Source organism: Entelurus aequoreus, linkage group LG05 (genome assembly GCF_033978785.1).
Source record: "Entelurus aequoreus isolate RoL-2023_Sb linkage group LG05, RoL_Eaeq_v1.1, whole genome shotgun sequence".
NCBI classification, from domain to species: Eukaryota; Metazoa; Chordata; class Actinopteri; order Syngnathiformes; family Syngnathidae; genus Entelurus; species Entelurus aequoreus.
In genome coordinates this window covers 34,760,463-34,780,893 of record NC_084735.1, presented here as the reverse complement: position 1 = coordinate 34,780,893, position 20,431 = coordinate 34,760,463, and the positions used below count along the sequence as shown (strand labels likewise).

General features: G+C 39.7%; 2 protein-coding genes across 11 annotated transcripts in view; one reads left to right on the top strand and one right to left on the bottom strand.

The window, feature by feature from the left end:
• Positions 1–8,821, top strand: part of thoc2 (THO complex 2) — a 54,458-nt gene extending 45,637 nt beyond the window's left edge. Inside the window, exons 33-39 of one of the 7 annotated variants that reach the window (XM_062047948.1) lie at positions 412–477; positions 5,340–5,471; positions 5,537–5,603; positions 6,496–6,638; positions 6,712–6,773; positions 7,916–7,951; positions 8,041–8,821. In XM_062047948.1, coding sequence (XP_061903932.1) covers positions 412–477; positions 5,340–5,471; positions 5,537–5,603; positions 6,496–6,638; positions 6,712–6,773; positions 7,916–7,937 — 492 coding nt within the window. In that variant the 3' untranslated portion in view covers positions 7,938–7,951; positions 8,041–8,821. Of the gene's footprint in view, positions 1–267; positions 478–5,339; positions 5,472–5,536; positions 5,604–6,495; positions 6,639–6,711; positions 6,774–7,909; positions 7,952–8,037 lie in introns of those variants that run through there. The other 6 variants (XM_062047947.1, XM_062047946.1, XM_062047945.1 and 3 more) reach the window with 6 other exon arrangements.
• A 2,717-nt stretch (positions 8,822–11,538) lies between these two features.
• The window catches only part of gria3a (glutamate receptor, ionotropic, AMPA 3a), a 289,764-nt gene continuing 280,871 nt past the window's right edge, over positions 11,539–20,431 (bottom strand). For 2 of the 4 annotated variants that reach the window (XM_062047941.1, XM_062047944.1), the window contains 3 exons: positions 18,565–18,679; positions 12,503–12,751; positions 11,539–12,432 (listed from right to left, as the gene is read on the bottom strand). In XM_062047941.1, the coding sequence (XP_061903925.1) occupies positions 12,506–12,751; positions 18,565–18,679 (361 nt within the window). In that variant the 3' untranslated portion in view covers positions 11,539–12,432; positions 12,503–12,505. Of the gene's footprint in view, positions 12,433–12,502; positions 12,752–18,564; positions 18,680–20,431 lie in introns of those variants that run through there. The other 2 variants (XM_062047943.1, XR_009826246.1) reach the window with 2 other exon arrangements.

Below are 20,431 nucleotides of genomic sequence, written 5' to 3'. Positions count from 1 at the left end.
GGGATGTAGTTTATCCAGTGCACACACATGCAGAGTGATTTGTCTTGCACAAGTGCACACACTCACCCAATTTCAAGCACTTGCACTTTAGATGTATTCTTCTACATATACAATAGGACTCTTTTATAGTATGATGCCTTAAGCCACACATGTCTGCATTAACGACACTAGCAGTTATTTAATACTTGCTCAGGGTTATTTTAATTAAGTATTTACATTCCACGTGTTGAGCCAATTAACTCTCCTCTATGTGATAACATGTCAAAGCCTAAGCTCTTGAAGGTCAGATGTCAAGGGAGAAGTACGCTGTTGGTCCGGCCAGCCAAGCCCTTCCCACAACCCCAAAATCCTATCTTCCGACTCTCTACTGCTGTCTGACAACCTCCTCCCAAACCTCCCACCCTCCCTCAGCTCATCTGTCATCTCCATTCATCCCCACAGGACAATAGCAACGATCCCAAGGAGTCCACATCCAAGGTTTGAACCTAATTAGCTATTCCTCTTACTGTTTTATTTTATATACAATGTTTGTTATTGCCTAGTCTGCCCCTTTTTTTAATGTCCGACCCAGTTCAAACATTCGCCTAAGAAATGTAAGTGTAGGGTTGCACACTAATCGAAACAGCTGTCAATGGAATGTGCGGTATACAGGTCACATTGTTGAAATAATTTTAGAAATATTTAATTTGATTACATTTTTTGTACAGCGGAAATCTGTTGTTGACTTTGCATACATCATTTACTGTATGTTGCACAAAGTTTCATCTTGTAACTCAAAACCACATGAGTGGCACAATGGTTATAATTAGGGGTGTTCCTATCAGGGTTTTATGCTGCTGAACTTGATAAAGGAAAAAATAAACCGCTGCCATAGTCAACAAGCAATATGTTTGTTCAATATTTTTCTTCATAATTGAATTATAACTAAAGATGCGCTGATCAATCAACCACAGATAAAAATTGGCTTTTGTGATCGTCATAGATCATGTACTTTTTCATGAAAATCATCCAATACTTATCTGTGGTTGATTGATCAGCGCATGTCCAGTTATAATTCACTTATGAAGAAAGATAATGAACAAACAGTACATTGCTTGTTGACTATGGCAGCAGTTAATTTTTTGTCTTTAACAAAGAACCAAATTTGCGGTAGTTACGGAATTTCACAAATATGTTTACACCACTCACATTTCAGAAACCATTTTATTACATCTTCTGAAAGAACAATACCAAATAAATGAAACTTGGACATACTTTACAGAAGCCAATGTACAGTTTGTGCATTTTATTACATCGTCTAAACAAACGATACAAAATAAATTAAACTTGGACATACTTTACAGAAGTCAATGTACAGTTTGTGAATCAAGAAATTACAAAAAAAGAGTTCCACTAGTCTAATTGGCTGGGAACAAAGTACCACAGTAAGCATGTCTAAGTTTTATCCAAATTGTCAATATTTAGTGTGAGCAAAGAATTGTCTAGCACTGCTTTAATCATTTTGGATATGGAATTTACCAGAGCTGCAAAGGTTGTCACTGGAATCCTCATCCACTCCTCCATTACGTTGTCACTGGTGGATCTGGTGGATGATGTGCACCTTGCAGTCCTCCAACTTTATTCTGCTTGAGGATGCCAAACAGTTGCTCAACTGAGTTCGGGTCTAGAGGAAACATACTTCGTCTCTCCATCACCTCACCTTCCTCAAGCAAGACATCTGGCAGGGGTGTTTAGGCTCGATATGTTGGAAAACTGACTTGTGGCCCAATTTCCAAATGGAGTGATAAATGCTTTACAATGTCACAGTACAAGTTTGAATGTTACAATACTTTATGTATTGTGTCATTTTTCACCTACTGCTTCCCTTAATAAACTAACAGCACACTCTTAGCCACACATCAATTATTTTCAGTGTTATGTTACTAAACAATATGTACATTGACTACTCTTAAATACATCCAAGCTTAATTTCTATGTTGTCCCTTGATGATAAAAATATTTGCTGGAATATGAGTGAGTGTACTCACTTATGTGAGATAATATATTGTTTTATTTTACTTGTAAATAATCTAACTATAACTATTGATTAAACATGTAGACAATATATTTTAAACATTTACAGCAAAGAGATTCTGTTAGAATGTATAATGTAATGGGCGGTATAGCTCGGTTGGTAGAGTGGCCGTGCCAGCAACTTGAGGGTTGCAGGTTCGATCCCTGCTTCCGCCATCCTAGTCACTTCCGTTGTGTCCTTGGGCAAGACACTTTACCCACCTGCTCCCAGTGCCACCTACACTGGTTTAAATGTAACTTAGATATTGGGTTTCACAATGTAAAGCGCTTTGAGTCACTTGAGAAAAAGCGCTATATAAATGTAATTCACTTCACTTCACAAATGTGTGTGTTTGTACGGTGTATCTGGAAAATATTCACAGCGCTTCATTTTTTCTCAATTTTCTGCTACAGCCTTATTTTTAAATTGAATAGTTTTTTTTCTACCTTCAAAATATTTCCTTGTGGTCTACATAACAAGTAATGGTTGTTCATTGGTCACAATTTTGCATATATAATGTTTTAGAGACCGTTTTCAGGCTGCTTTCAGATTGCTCTTCTGGATGTGCCGTTTTGTGGGCGGTCTTATTTCAGTGCCTCCATTTTGACTGTCTTCTCCCCGACACCCATGTTGTAGTTTTAGCGCTTTCATATGGAGTCTACTGACAGATATGTTAGAACTATACGCTACCTTGTATTGTAAATGGCAACAGCAGATAATGCATGTGCATGTATGAGGCAGTTTGCCCCACAACAAGATAGAGAAAAAGAAGTAGCTTATTGACTACAGCGTTGGCCTACAATGGTGCAGTTGTGCAAAGCACTTTGGGTACATTTGTACCATATATAGAGATATTTGCTAATGTCACATTTGGGAAAAGTGTCACAAATTGGGCAAATTCCAAACGGCTCATTTGGAAGATGTATGAAGGACGGCAAGACTGTTTTATAAATATATCCACCATGCCTCCATGGTTTGATTGCAAATATTTGGGACTTATGCAGCTGCCAAATACACAACAGCAGGTACCAATAGGTTTGAAAGGTTGGTTTTGCATAAGTGGTCCCCTTTACCTTAGAAGCGGCTTAAGTCAGACTACACCACCATACAGGGCTAATTGGTGGATCACTGCAGAGATGGTTGTCCTTCTAGAAGGGTCTCCTTTCTGCAGAGAAACACAGTAGCTCTGTCAGAGTGGTCACATCCCTCACTGAGGCCCTTTTCCCTTTCTCGCTCAGTTTAGACGGTTTTGAAAGAGTCCTGGTCATTCCAAACTTCTTCCAGTTGCGGATGAAGAAGGGCACTGTTCTCATTTGGACCTTCAAAGCAGCCGAGATCTTTCTGTACAATCCTGTCTCTGAGGTCTAATTCCTTTGCCTATTTCCCTTACCTTTATGTTTGGTCTGTACTCTGACATGCACTGTCACTGTTGAACCTTTAATAGACAGGTGTGTTATTCCAAATCGTTTCCAATCAGCTGAATTCAGATTGTGGGCTCCAACTCATTTGTCAGAACATCTTATGGATAATCAGTGGAAATAATTTGCACCTGACCTCAATTTTCAGCTGCTTGGCAAATTACGTCTGAATACTTTTGTTCAGGTGGTGTTTGGGTTATGAATGGGTTTAGTTTTAAAGACTGTGACGTAATATGAATTTTAGTGTGTCTGATCTTATAGCTAAATGAACTCTTAGATCGTTCACACTGTTGACAACACACTCAGGCCAAATTAAATACAGTAATACAAATGCACAAATGAAATGGTAATTAAAAAAACAACAATTAATTGTATTCCTTATTGGGAAGAGGCAGTAGAAGAAGCAGGAGAACAAAAAAATATTTATTTTCCTGTATCAACGTAAAGCTCACTGAAATACATTAATTCTGCTCTTCCAGCCAAAACACTCACAACTATTTAATCTCAGTAATGAGAACATTATGTTGCTTAAGTATAGTAATTGTTTTATGGGGGCAGATTATAAGGCAGCTACTGTGGTGGTGTACTGGTGGGCCTTTCTATTCTCTGAGCTTTTTATGTTGCTTGTTTTCACTGCATTGGTGATTGCTTTTCTTTTCTTTGGCATACTGCCACCAGAAGAGCCTGTCTTATGCTTGGGATACATATTGAATTGCTATAAGTAAACCTAACACATGTAGTATTTTGCTGCTACACAACTATTTATAAACTGGGTGAGTACTGACAGACCAAAAGTGTTTTAATTCATACATGGGTTCACCTAACAAGAAACTTTCTACACGGAAAACCAACTGCACATAGGATTTTAGTTTTTGATGCAATTTTAGAAGTGTTGTCATTACGGGGACGGCGTGGCGAAGTTGGTAGAGTGGCCGTGCCAGCAATCGGAGGGTTGCTGGTTACTGGGGTTCAATCCCCACCTTCTACCATCCTAGTCACGTCCGCTGTGTCCTTGGACAAGACACTTCACCCTTGCTCCTGATGGGTGCTGGTTAGCACCTTGCATGGCAGCTCCCGCCATCAGTGTGTGAATGGGTGAATGTGGAAATACTGTCAAAGTGCTTTGAGTACCTTGAAGGTAGAAAAGCACTACACAAGTATAACCCATTTATCATTTAATTTATCATTTATTATGTGGTGTTGCGTTTAACTTTAAGGTAAAAAATGTGTTTAATTTTGGAATAAAGCTTTAAGTGGAAAAAATAATGAAGCGTTGTGGATACTTTAGGTATGCATTTTGCCATAATTACTTGTATCTTCATTAAATTAGTCAAGACTGTCAAAATTAAGTGATTACTATTTCATCATAACCAGTAGGGGTGTTGTGCCATGTCAGCAGATGTGCTAGTTTAACTTTCTTTAAAGATTAGAATGATGAGTCAATGATTAGTTTGTGGATCAGGCATGTGTCAGGTGGTGTCATGTTCATGAGAAAGCAGCTTTTTGTGTTCTTGACATCATGAAAACAACTTTAAATCGTTTTGTCTCTTCTTTTAAATATGATAGATTTATCTCACGTTTGTTGCTTACAAAACCAGATCTAGGCACACACACATTGCTATGACATCATTAATTAGTGACTTTTTAAATAACGGGACTCTTTAAAAGACCAACCATTTTGAAGGAGTTTAGTCTGCATATGTTGACAAAGAAGGATGACAGGTGTCCATCATCGACCAGCATTCTTCATCATTCTTCTTTTTACTGTTTTTACTGTGCCTGGTTGATTTCAAACTGACTTGCAAACCCCAAACATTAAGACATCTGCTCTCTGCTTTTCTTCTGTTTGGATCTAATTGTCATTGCAGCACCACATCAACTACAATTCTGTATCCCGGTCCAAAAGCAGAGAGAGGGAACAGGAGAAGAAAGATCCAGAGAATGCACTTGGCCGATGCAAAGAGAAGAAAGAAGAAAAAGAGCGCAAAGACAGGAAGAGAGTGAGTAAGAAGACAATTACAAATGTCTCTTTCTGAAATACAACAACTAAAAGTTTGTCTATCAGGACCATGCTGTCCCCGAGCAAGAGTTCAGCCAAGAACCCAAACGCAGAAAGGACGAGAACGGAACCAGTAAGTTTGTCGGCATCTCTGCCTTACCCCTAAATTCCACAGGAAGCGTCACGGTCGCGGTGCATAATCGCCACCGAACGACTGTTGCGGCTCCGCCATGCAGCAAAATAGCGCAGACTTTTACGAGATCTCCGAATCCATGCATGATCATTTTATAAATCAAACACTGAAGTAAACACCGCAGAACGTCTCAAGTTGGCCGTCCATCAATACCCACAAGTGGGTGTGACGGCACTGACTTGACTGGACTCTGCCTTATTGCAGAATGTCCATTCAATTTTCTTTATAGCAAGCGATAACACAACAGTGACATCATCCCTGGCGAGCATTGTAACAACACACAACTCCCATGAACCACACCCCTGCTTCCCCGGCTTCCGTATTGGCTGGTATTTGACACAGGACCCCATATGCGCACATAGCTTCCCAGGATATGCCTGTATATGACTCTTTAAATGGGACCTCCAGAATCAGCATTTGGGTCGACAAGGTGAAATTACATCTGAAAACCTTTTGACAAGTTGACTTCATGTCCATTCCCGCCCACTAAAGACGTTTTTAAAGTGTAAAATAGGATCCAACTTGAAGACAGACTATTTTATTTTCTAAGTAAACCTAAAAACTTATTTTGTATTTGTGCATGACGTCCTGTCCAACACGAGCAGATTTTAGCTGAATTTATCCGCCGTGTTGTGGCGAACGTCAAAAATAGAAGCTCTTCGTATGTTTAGCGCCGGATCCGGAACAGCAACGCCATGGCGGATACATTGACTTGAATAAAAATGGAAAGAGTCGGCCACCTAGGCGATTACGCATCGCAGCCGTGACGCATCCTGTGGAAACCGAAGGTAACGGGCACAAACACATCCTCAAAAACATGTCCTCTCCTCAGATTTGTCTAAAAACAGTCAGAGTGTAAGTCCTTGTGACTCACCCGTCTCCATGGAAAAAGAGAAGAGCAAAAGATCGAAATCTTCCAGCAAAGAGAAAAGTGACTCTGTGAAGCCTGAGAGGACTTCCACCGGAGGGAAAAAGGTGTGTTGCTGAATTGTCCTCCGTTGTTTATATCCTATCTCAATGAACGCTTGTGTGACTTGGTGTGCTGCAGGAGTCTCGACACGAAAAGAAAGAGAAGAGAGACAGCAGCGGAGGAAAGGAAGAGAAAAAACAATATCCTTAACTGCATTTTTGCACTGTGATCCTTATTTTTAACATCTGGACACACCACATCAGTAGTTTTATTTACACCATCACGACCACGTCTATTGTACACACGATCATGACATCTTATGTACCTGACCATGTGTTATGTACACAATCACGATGTCTTATGTACACGATCATGACACCTCCACCCCCATTTAGGACTGACCGCACTGTTTATGGTTGGATTAACATTTTTTAGAACTGCATTCAAAAGCTTACAGTTCAGATATGGAATCAAATGATTGCCACCCCAGTAATGATTATCTTTCAATAAAAATAATCATAAGCTCTCATAAAGCACCCATATCAAAGCGGTAGAAGATGGATGAATGCGTGTTTTCATTGCCAGTTTCTTATGGCAATATTTAGGTTTTGTGCATTTCTAGAGGTGATTGAAACACAGCTTATGTGACTTTTAGAATGAATTTTATACCTGCTTCACAAATTTAAAAAAAGTCAATTTTGTAATAATAACTAACTAGACAAATAAGTTTACATTTTTAAAAACATTTAATCTCTTATTCAACTGTCCTTGCGAGCCAGAGTTGGCATGCTGGCTAACTAGTCAAATATTTCTGAGTGACGTAACCAAAGTAGCTCTGGATGCGCTTTGTCTCGCCTCTATTTTAGCTGTGTCTTGTCATCTGTGCTTGTCAGAGTCCTTATATAGGGTCAGAGACCGTGTCTTTGTTAGGTTGCTAGCGACCCAACGATATATGCTGACCAGCTGTACTCAGTACAGTCAGCCGCTGCAAAGTTTTTGTGTGGCCTTTTTCGATCCCAATCTTGATATAACACAATCACACAATATGTATTTATTATTAATATAATTTGATTAAAAACGTCACAATTGGAAATATTTTTAATTGAGTCGGGATGTTTGTAGACAAGTGCAATTTATGAAAGTCTTCGGAGAATCGGGAAGAGTTGGCTGCTATGCATATGTTTACAATCATGACGTCTTATTTACTTTATTTACCGATCGTGTGACGTCTTACTGTATGTATGCAAAGGAAGGAACATTTCATTGTGTAGTACATTGCCACATGAAACTCTGACATGTTGGTCATCAGTTGCATCATTTCTCTTAACACTCACACCCATAAGTCGTCAGACAAGCACAGATAATGTGCACTGATCAGGTAAGATCCTTCTTTAGAACACCAAGGACTAGAATAGAAGAACATTCAATCCATAAACGTTGTCTCTCTGGTCTTACGTCCACCAGCAGGTCAGAAAACGCTGCTTTTATCTGCAAGACATCTGCAACTCATCTGTGCTTTAACCTTTGATCCTACGATCTCTTCTTTTTTTAAATGAGCACCCTTCAATGCTGGTGTGGCATCACATCATTCATTGGCCGTCTGCATCCTGCGGAAAAACAGTTTAAATGTTTCCCCAATTCTACAAAATCGAGCAAAAAAAATGCTCTCCTGACAATGTTGATATTTAGTAAAGTGTTGACTGTAAGGAGTAATAATGATCTTTGTAGCAGCTGCCCTTGGATTCATTAGTCCATGTCTTGTTTTGCTTTTTATTTTGGCTCTTTTTGTTGGCAGTAATATGCTTTCCTTATTCATTACCTTCATATACTGAGATAATTTTAATTTATTTATCTCCACCTTTTAACAATTAAAAAAAATTGATTTAAAAAGAAAAAAAAAAAGACCATTTTGTATATTGTGTACAATAATAAAGAAAGGAAACATGTTTTTTTTCTGCTCGCTTTTTTATGGCCCACAATTTGTCATTCTGTGGTTATGTGCAAATCACATTTTTACATAATTTATGACAGGAATAATGAGAGACTACATTGTGTTAAAAAAAAATGAATTGTTACCGAGTGCCACACAGCAAACATCGTGAAGCTCTGTTCTCCAAAAGAAAAGACTTATTTTAAGAAGTCATTTTGGAGATTTTATCTGCTGTACTCAATGAGTGTACGCTTGTTTGTTTTTTTTTTTGGTTTGTTTTATTCAAAAACACGACAAATAAATAGTTTTTCTATAGTGCGTCACTTTGCTGTGGTCTCTTTCTTCCACTTGGTTTAATGAAAGATACAAATTCTTTCCAAAAAAATCATGTTTTAAATATCCGTGACAGACATAACTGATATGTCTACAAACTTGCGTCAGAACTATTTCCTAGTTTGTTTGGCAGCTTTTAAAAGACTTAACAGTGGGTCTCTAAATATGTTTTAGTGATTTTTAACAATGCCTTCATTTATTTTAACATATTTCAAATTTGCTTGTGTTTTGCAATAACATGAGCCTCACTTTAAAAATACTTTTGAAATGTAAGACTAATTTCTAATTTAATTTAATATAATATACATTCTAACTACACAATTCAAATGATTACTGCATATGAAGTATTTTAAAACTTAATTCCATCAACACTAAACATTAAATTACAAATATAGCCAGCAATGCATGAAGTCCTTAAAACACACAATTCCCAAATCTTAAGTTATATTACACTTTGTCCTGTTTGATGTTCCAGTATTTCCATTCTGCAAGGGTGTAAAAATAGAAATAACTGGTTTTTTGCACTTACAACAGCTGACCAATGGGTGTCATTGTACGGCAACACGCAATAGCGTCTACTGTAGCGACTGATCCATTTTAATGTATTATGCAATATCATATATTATCTGCATAAAAAACTTTTTGAATAGATGTCGACCGTAGTGACATCTATACATTAAAAAGTTAATATTTTAACTATGCTATACTTTTGCCGCCTTTTTAGACAGTATGATAAAATTAAGATCTGTTTTCTGGTAAATTTTATTTTATTGTTATTCATTTAATAGTGGTATGCATATTATAAATACAATACCTTTGGCCCTTTTTGCTGTTTTCATTTTTAGACATTGTTTTTTAACTAGAATGTGCTGCAAGCTATTGAGCAATCGCAGGTTGCGTGCATAGTTGTATGTGTGTGTGTGTGTGTACAGTATATATAATATATGTATGTATATAATAAATAAATAAATATATATATATAGAGAGAGAGAGAGACGTGTATATGCAACTTGCGACTGTTCATTAGCTTGCAGCACATTCTAGTTAAACATTTATTCAAATGTATTAAAAAATAGTAAAGTGCAAAGGTATTATATATTATATATGAGTACGTGTAATATAATTGGTTAAGAGTATGTGAAAATTGAAACCCTACCTCGTTTATTTCTGTGAACACCTCCTTGAATTTATTTATCAATCAGATATATCAAGCAGCTAAAATGTGCCAAAAATGGATTAAGACCACATTTGTTGACTTCTTGTGCCGGGTTGAGTTATTTGGGTTGGGTCATATAACTAAATGCTGTGCTATTTCCCTTTCAAGTATAATTAATGGTTGAGGTAATGTCTTTGTCCACTATAAGGCGACCAAATGTCAAATCTAAATCTCCAGGTTATTTGTACATGATATGAATACGCCTTTCGCCATTGTTTATCGAACTCGTGCTGTCTTGCGGGCCGCACTTTGGATATCCCTGATCTACAGCAACAATACGATTTGCCTGAGTGGCTGGACAGGACAATTTTTTTTTTAAACAACTCGATTTTAGATGTTTTTCTAAATCTATTAAGAATCATTACAAATAGTGTATATTTTTGACACCCCAAGTACTGTATTTTTCGGACTATAAGTCGCTCCGGAGTATAAGTCGCACGGGTCGAAAATGCATAATAAAGAATGGAAAAAACATAAGTCGCACTGGAGTATAAGTCGTATTTTTTGGGGAAATGTATTTGATAAAACCCAACTCGGGTAGACCAGCAAAGATTTCAGCCACAACCGCCAGGAAAATTGTTCGAGATGCAAAGAAAAATCCACAAATAACTTCAGCTGAAATACAGGACTCTCTGAAAAATTGTGGTGTGGCTGTTTCAAGATGCACAATAAGGAGGCACTTGAAGAAAAATGGGCTGCATGGTCGAGTGGCCAAAAAGTTAAATTTTGGTCTCGTCATCACTCCAAATTACTTTGTTCCAGAAGTTTTGAGGCTTGTCTCTGTGCTGTTTGGCGTAATGTAAGCGGGATACTTTGTGACATTTGCCACTAAATAGCTTCACACAACCATTAAGCATGAGTGGAAGAAAGTTTTTTGTGTTATCATTCATATTCTCTGAAGAATGGCCAAGAAATCATAAATTCTACCAGGGTATGTAAACTTATGAGCAAAATTGTGTGTATATATATTGTGTGTGTGTATATATATATATATATATATATATATATAAATATATATATATATATATGCGTGTGTGTATATATATATATGCGTGTGTGTATATATATATATGTGTGTGTGTGTATATATATATATATATATATATATGTGTGTGTATATGTGTGTATGTATGTATATATATATATATTATGTGTGTATATATATAATTATGTGTGTGTGTGTATATATATATATATATATATATATATATATATATATATATATATGCGTGTGTGTATATATATATATGTGTGTGTGTGTATATATATATATATGTGTGTGTATATGTGTGTATGTATGTATATATATATATATATATTATGTGTGTATATATATATTATGTGTGTGTGTATGTGTATATCTATAGATATCTATCTATAGATATATATACACATATCATTTCTGATTACTGCTGTGCTTTTTCCCCCGTTTTTGCAATCAAACAAATCTGAGCGGCACAAATCAAGCATTTGCATGAAATTGTCAGAACAAATATGACATGTTTTTATTACAAAAAAAACAGATTTTATTAAGGAAATGTAGTAAAATCTTTTTGTATGCGACCTCTCCACTACGGTTCACTGTGTCCACGCATGCAGCTTTCATGGTTTGAGGTACAATTTAAGTGATAAAAAAGTACAATTGGACACTTGTGAAAGAAAAGGATGATGAGGTCAGTTTGACAAACAAATGGCTTGTAGCTTTGTACCCTTTTGAAAAGTTTATTTATATAAACGTGTTTGCTTCTGTACTGTACAGCTCATCTGCCTTTAATGCAGCCCTTACAATAAAAAGCCAAAAAGTTTCAATTGACTGCTGCAAACTGTACATCTGAAAGTGTACAGAGAAAACCAGAAGCCAAGTTAACATAATAAAAAGCATTCGAAGAGGGGCTTTTTAAATGTCTCTAAATACAAAATGGCACAAAGTGATTCAAACTGGCATGAATTCACTCTTAAAAATTGTTTTTTTTAAAATGGGGGTTTGAAAGAAAAAAAGCTTAATTGATGTTCTAAATATAACGACACTGAAAAGTCTTCTAGTAAAACAAGAAAACGACGTCACCAAATATAACATTAATACAACTTCAGATTTCACCACAAAAAAATGTTTTCAATCAGTCCTTGGAGATGTTTTTTTTTCCTTTCAAAATGGCGGCTTGTGGTCGCTCTGAAGATCCCGACATGTTTCTACGTGAACGCTGACCGCTCCGTAAGGCACTACGAGAGGAAGCGGAACCTCGAAAGTCCTGTGTTACTGTGACCTTGCTCGCAAGAAGCGCTGCCCAGGAGTGTGGGGTCAAAGGGTCAGGGGTCACACACACACACACACACAGCAGTCCTTCTCATCCCGCAGGGAATTTAACACCTTTTCAATTGTCTGCACAAAAATAAAAACAGATGCGTTAATTTTTGTTTTCCACGTAAAAAGAAGAAATGAAAAACCGTACCCTTTAGATTTTGACGCTCTCCGTCCCGTACACATTGTAGCCTTCCCGATACGTGGCAAAATTCTGGCAATTTACAGGAGGGGCTGGCTTAAAATTCTGAGCATTTTTTGCCAGTTTGAGTTTTTTGGTCTCTTGCCGAGACTTGTAGCAGAACTCAATGAGCGCCACGGTCATAGCCAGGCCCAGCCCCCCCACCAGAATATAGAAGACCCCTGCCACGTTGCTCAGGCTTAGTGCACTTGTCTTGTCCTGGGGGAGGTAAAGACCACCGTTAAGACTTTTTTGTTGTTTGTTTTTTTACAGCTGCACAAAGAAAAAGACTGTCCTGTCCTAAACTGCCTAAAGAAACTCCCTTGGGGAGCTAAAGTGGAACAAAGTGAAGTGGTCTACTTTCTGTTTCTGCGTAAGAACTAGAAGGTGAATGCAGATTCTACGTCTAAAGGCTGCTGCTCTGCGCTATTAGGAAGGCGGTCGTGGTCGTACAGGTCTACGCGTTAAACCCTCATCTCAAACTCACTGCATCTGCACAAGCACGAACCATTTTGCTGCTATTAAATGCCAAACAATAATATTGAAAGCAATTTATTACGTGACTTTTTTTCAGTTAATGTGAGCTCACTGGCTTATTACTATTTTATTACACTGTTATTACTTTTTATAAATGGACACTATTACTAATACTAGGAATACTCTCACTGTCATGCTAGTACACAAAACTATAAACTGTTCTCTTTTATGACACTGAAGAGACAACATGGCTAATATGAGATAAAATGGGAGCTCACTGGCTATTACTGCTTTATAGCATACCAATATGACCTGTTTATCATGGAAAGGTCGTACCAGCTAAAGGAGACATAACTTAAGTCCTCTGTATGATAATAAAGATCATTATATGTGAGCTCACTTGGTTATTACTACTTGACTACACTCTCTGAGCTGCCAACTTATCGTAGTAGAGGAGTTCACGTGTCCCACTGATCCGAGGAGCTATGTTGTCTTGGAGTTTCAATGCCCCCTGGTAGGGTCTCCCAAGGCAAACATGTCATAGGTGAAAGACCAGGCAAAAAAAAAAGACAGGGATCCAGATTCCCCTCGCCCGGACGTGAGCCACTGAAGCCCCCCTCTGCAGCCAGGCCCACAGGTCAGGCTCGATGGTGAGCGTCTGGTGGCCCATTGGAAGTTCCCCCTCCAATGGGCTCCCCACCCATAGGAGGGGGCATAGAAGTCGGGTGCAGTGTGAGCTGGGCAGCAGCCGAAGACAGGGCCCTTGGCGGTCCGATCCTCGGCTACAGAAGCTAGCTCTTGGGACAAAGAACGTCATCTCGGTGGGGGTGAAGGAGCCTGAGCTAGTGCGCGAGGTGGAGAAGTTCTGACTCGATCTAGTCAGACGCACAGCAAGGGCTCTGGAACCAGTCCTCTCGAGAGGGGCTGGACTCTCTTCCACTCTGGTGTTGCAAGCAGTGAGAGGCGACGGTCTGGGGTGGCAATTCTTCTTGCTCAAAGCCTGCACGTTGGAGTTTAACCCAGTAGACAAGAGGGTAGCGTCCCTCCGCCTTTGGGTGGGGGGACGGGTCCTGACTGTTGTTTGCGCTTATGCGCCAAACAGCAGCTTAGAGTCACCGCCCTTTTTTGGATTCCCTCCAGGGAGTACTAGAGAGTGCTCCCCCAGGTGATTCCCTTTTTCTGCGGGGGGACTTCAACGCTCACATTGGCAGCGACAGTGAGGCCTGAAGAGGCGTGATTGTAAGAAAATGCCGTCCTGATCTGCATCAAAGTGGTGTTTTGTTATTGGACTTTTGTACTCGTCACAGATTATCCATAACGAACACCATGTTCAAACGTAAGGGTGTCCATATGTGCACTTGGCACCAGGACACCCTAGGCCGCAGTTCCATGATTGACTTTGTAGTTGTGTCATCGGATTTGCGGTCTCATATTTTGGACACTCGAATGAAGAGAGAGTCGGCGCTTTCAACTGGTCACCACTTGGTGGTGAGTTGCCTCCGAGGGTAATAGAAGATGCCGGTCAGACCTGGCAGGCCCAAACACATTGTGAGGGTCTGTTGGAAACGTCTGGTAGAGTCTCCCGTCAGAGAGAGTTTCGATATCATGTCATTTTGGTTCATGGGACCACGGAGGCAGCGGATAAGTACCGACAGGCTGAGCAGCGCGCAGCTTTGGAGGTTGCAGTGACAAAAACTCGGACAAGAGAGGAATTTGGGGAAATCATGGAAAATTACTTCCGGGCGACTTCGAAGGGAATTTGTACCACCATTCGCGGCTTCAGGAGGGAGAAGCAGTCCACTGTCAACACCGTGTATGGTAAAGATGGTGTGCTGCTGACCTCGACTCGTGATGTTGTGGATCGGTGGAGGGAATACTTTAAAGACCTCTTCAATGTCACCTACACGTCTTCCTATGAGGTAGCAGTGCTTGGGGAATCTGTGGTGGACTCTTTTATTTCCGGGGCCGAGGTAGCCGAGGTACGTAAAAAGCTCCTCGGTAGCAGGACCCCGGGGGTAGATGAGACCAGTTCGGAGTTCCTTATAGCTCTGGATGCTGTGGGTCTGTCTTGGTTGACAAGGCTCTGCAACATTGTGTGGAAATCGGATGAGTTGCCTCTAGATTGGCAGCCCAGTGTAGCGGTTCCTTTATTGAAAAGGAGGAACCAGAGGGTGTGTTCCAACCTTCGTGGGATCACACTCCTCAGCCTTCCCGGTAAGGTATATTCAGGTGTACTAAGGAGGAGGTCACGCCGGATAGTCGAACCTCGGATTCAGGAGGAGCAGTGTGGTTTTCGTCCTGGTTGAGGAACTGTAGACCAGTTTTATAAACTATGCAGGGTCTTTGAGGGTACATGGGCTTTTCCCAACCAGTCTCCATGTGCTTTGTGGACTTAGAGAAGGCATTTGACTATGTCCCTCGGTAAGTCATGTGAGGGGTGCTCAGAGAGTATGAGGGAATCGGACCACCTGATTGTAGTGGTCCACTCCCTGTATGATCAGTGTCAGAGCTTGGTCGCATTGCCGGCAGTAAGTCGGACCCATTTCCAGTGAGGGTACGACTCCGCCAGGGCTGCCCTTTGTCATCGATTATGTTTATAACTTTCATGACCAGAATTTCTAGATGCAGTCAGGGCATTGAATGGATCTGGTTTGGTGGCTGTAGGATTAGGTCTCTGCTTTTTGCAGATGATGTGGTCCTGATGGCTTCATCTGGCCAAGATCTTAAAGTCTCACTGGGTTGATTCGCAGCCGAGTGTGAAGTGACTGGGATGAGAATTAGCACCTCCGAGTCCGAGTCCATGGTTTTCGCCCAGACAAGGGTGGAGTGCAATCTCCGGGTTGGGGAGGAGATCCTGTCCAAAGTAGAGGAGTTCAAGTACCTCGGATTCTTGTTCATGAGTGAGAGAAGAGTGGATCGTGAGATTGACAGGTGGATCAGTGCGGCGTCTGCAGTGATGCGGACGCTGTATCGATCCGTTGTGGTGAAGAAGGAGCTGAGCCGGAAGGCAAAGCTCTCAATTTACCGGTCGATCTACGTTCCCATCCTCACCTTTGATCTTGAGCTTTGGGTTATGACCGGAAGGACAAGATCACGGGTACAAGCGGCCAAAATGAGTTTTCTCATTGGGTGGCGGGGCTCTCCCTTAGAGATAGGGTGAGAAGCTCTGAGGAGCTCAAAGTAAAGTCGCTGCTCCTGCACATCGAGAGGAACCAATGAGGTGGTTTGGGCATCTGGTCAGGATGCCCCCGGATGCCTCCATGTTTCGACCGGTAGAAGGCCACGGGGAAGACCCAGGACACGTTGGGCAGACTGTGTCTCCCAGCTGGCCTGGGAACGCCTCAGGATCCCCCGGAAGGAGCTGGATGAAGTGGCTGGGGAGAAGAAAGTCTGGGCTTCTCTGCTTAGTCTGCTGCCCCCGCGACCCAACCTCGGTAAGGGGAAGAAGATGATAGATACTTTATTACATGTTATTATTGTTCTCTGTTGATATGATTATTAATCTAAACAAAAATGTTAGCTCAGTGGCTTATTACTACTTTAGTACATTGCTACAGTATTACTAGCTTGTTAGTTGTATTTTTGTATTGCAAGTGTTTTTTATGTATTATTTGGCTTGGTAGGAGTTAAGACTACAACCAATTATTTAACATGCTTTAAAATATGTAAGCTTACTGTCTTATTACTACAGTAATTTATTACATTGCTATTACTAGCTTGTTGGCTTTTTTCCACTTGAGATAGTCAGGAGAATGTTATCTTACTGTTTTATTTCTACTTTATTACATTGCCCTTACTAGCATGTTAGCTTTGTGACGAGAATGTCCTGATGGGGTTAGCGTAGCAATATTCGTACTACTTTATTACAATGTTATTACAAGCTACTAAAAGTTTTTTTTTTATATAATAAAATGATGTAGCTTAGTAACTTATACTGAGTCCTATTAATGCTTCACCGTGTTAAACAAAATGTTTGATTGCTGTCTTATTACTACTTTATCACATCACTATTACTAGCTAACTATAAATTAGTTTTTTACATGACAATGTTCAGACAATGTTAGCTCACTGGCTTAATACTACTTTATTACATTGTTATTGCACACTTTCATTTAAAAAAATAAAAAAATAAATATATATAATTATATATATATATATATATATATATATATATATATATATATATATATATATATATATATATATGTATTACAATGTTGTATTTCCTTATTACTACTCTGATGCATTACTACCGAGCTTGTTAGTGTTTATTTTATTTTTACTTTTTTTTACATTAGAATTAGGGTGATCCTTTCAGCACTTAAGGACTCCATCCTATTCCTGCGGTGACGATTCGATTCAGAATCGATTCTAGATTCAAACCGATTCTTGCAATGTGTTATTTGGTATAATTACAGTATAATGAAACCTTTTCAGAACAGGTTACAAGTTAGAAAATCTCTTACTGATTCCATGGATATGGCCCAAAATGTAAAAAAAAAAAAAAAAAATCTGAAAAATGTAATACATTTTTGAAAATTATGAATCAATTCAGAATCAGGACGAATAAGAATCGCTCTTCGGATGTGAATCAATACCCCCCCCCCCCCCCCCTCTCCCAATGAGTCAGCTTAATTTATTACTACTTTATTACTTTGTTATTACTACAGTAGGGAAGGGATGCATGGCCTCATTCCTGGGTGAATGTACCGTGGATGCAGTCTGCTGAAAACAATGGAAACCGCCACTCTACACAGCAACTAGAAACTGCGGTCTATGTTGGAATTGTCAGAAACCATTTTGAAATATTTAACGCTCTACTGCCATTTGCGGCTAAAGTGGATTGTCCAATTTGTCACGTTTCATGTGTCAGGTAAACTGCGACGAATGGGGTCCCATTAATCACTTTGCTACTCCACCCTGTGAGCATTTCTGTACTGTACTTGAGATTGTCTTGCTTGGTAGGAGTCATGACAATTAACGTTAGTTCACCGTCTTATTACATTGTTATTACTGTTTCCAACCTGTGTACCATTTAAAAAGGGTGACTTATTTCTACTTCATAACATTGTTATTGTTTTTACTGTTTCCAACCTGTGTACCATTTAAAAAGGGTGACTTATTTCTACTTCATAACATTGTTATAAGCATTGTTTGCTGTTTCTCACAGTACTGAGCTGCTATGCCTGGTACACGACTATTATACACCACTTACAGGTCAAAGTGGTGTTTACAAGTCGGCGGCTGAGAAACAGGCAGGTGGAATTTGATGGCGGATGAATAAAAAGAGCAATAAATTCCGTTTCAATAGCAGCTTGGATGATTAAATAGCAGCAGGATGGTTTCGATTCAGACGTTGATGGCATGAAGTTAAAAGGCTGTGTGAGAGCATGCTGTCAGTTCATATAACAAATACATCAAATTGCTCTACATGCATCATTCAGTAGCTATGTGTCAAGTGTTATGTCAGAGATGTGTATGAACAATTAGGTCAAAATGCATTGTGTTTTTTTTTTTCCAGCAGTATCAGCATAAAAAGACCTGCAGCGACTGACCTTACTTCCCGAGTCCTTGGTTCCACATTCACCTTTATCGTACCACCATTTGTTTTTCAGCTTGTCTAAGATGCCTTGTTCACTGAGTTTCAATACTGCAAGGTTTACAGGAGTTCTTCACGTGGGAAATAACATAAATAACATTGGATTATGTTATTTTATGTTATTGGACTTTTCAACGACTTAATACAAAGCGATAGCAAGTCGGGTGCTGGCCAAGACATGACAGATAGCAAGCAAAGACTAGATCAAGAACGTCACAATATGTCATGGTTCCATCCTACAATGTGTACCCTAGCGTGCCAGACCCCACCTGTATCGCTTTGAGTAATCGGCACTCGCTGAAGGCCACTTTGAAGAAGCTGCTGCATGGCTTCCACACAATCAAATGCACTTCAAAAGCTCTTTATTGCCGTGGATCGAACAGGAACCCTTTGTTGACTAACAAACACAACAACGCACGGTCGCGCCTGTCCATTAATGTCTCACAGAATCAAAGCCAATTTGGCGGAGCGAAGAAAAGATGGCTTCTTTCCTTTGGACTTTTGCGAGATATCAAGCTCAATTTCCTCGGCTGCCACATTCCCAGACTTATTTCCTTATTTCAGAGCGCTTGCGGCATTTACAATCTGGCAGCATCAAATATATTGGAGTCACCAGTGAGACACACAAACACGTCGATCACGTAATGAACTGCACAGAAGTTTTTTTTGAAGCAACTTGAAAGGCAAAGTTATGATGATTGTGTAAGTCACACAGTTTTAGTAGTACCTCTTCTAACAAGTAATTTTTTTTTTTTAGGATGAGAGCTGTGTCTAGGTTCGTCGGTTTAAGTCGCAAGCAAACATGTGAGTTACAAGCATCCCTGCCATTAGTTGGTGTAGCAAAGAGATCCGCCCCAAACATCTGCTGTTATACGTGCTAGCATTAGCTTAGATACGGACATCACTTGTTTTATCCAACCAGGGGAAGGAAGAAGTGAGTGTGAGGGACAGTCCTGTGAAGAAGAAGTGGATCATATTCATTGAATTAAAGAAAGAAATCATGAAAAACACACGACTGCGTGCAGTCGACTTGGTTGAGTAGTTTGAGTGTATCACTGCTAGTATGCACCATACTGAAGCAGAATACCGCCAACCAAAAATGTTGAGATAATTTCGAAATGGCGGACATTTGTCCATGAAAATATGGAAAAGCTGCTGATGGCGTGTTTGACGGAGAAGCAGCTGGAAGGAGATACCGTAGAAGGCCACTCTACAAGGTAAATGCAGTACATTATTATGACATTACTTCATAGAAGTGCAGTGGAACCTCGATTTACGAACACCTCTATCTGCAAACTTTTTGGTTCACAAACTTTTCCATCGCGCCAAATATGCATCTGTGTACGAACGCTGCATTCAGCCATTTTGTGCTTGCTATATTAAAGAGATTGAGGAAGCCGGCTTCGTACCACATCAGGTTCGTAGTTGTGATGAGAAGGACCTTTAATGGAAAAATATGCCAAAGTAGACCTATTTCACAGCAGGGTAGAAGACCACCTCTCGTTCAGCGGTGGCTCTTCCAAGAGAGCACACACACACGGCCCCTCCTCTGGCTTTCTCCCCCCTGTCTGTCTGCTCCTTTCTCTCATCTCATGAGGAGCAACTCAGGAGACGACCTTTGCTGATGTTAATGTACTGTAGGTGGATTTAACTTATGAAAATGTTTATTACTCTAGCAATATGGTTGAGAAAGTTAAGGATGTTTGTGATTTCTGATAGTTTGTTAGGGAACCAAAGGGACTACTGTGTGTATGCGGGTGTTGGCAGAGCAGTGCATACAGAGAGGTCATCTTGTCGTTGTTGTTGTTTTGGAATGCTAATAA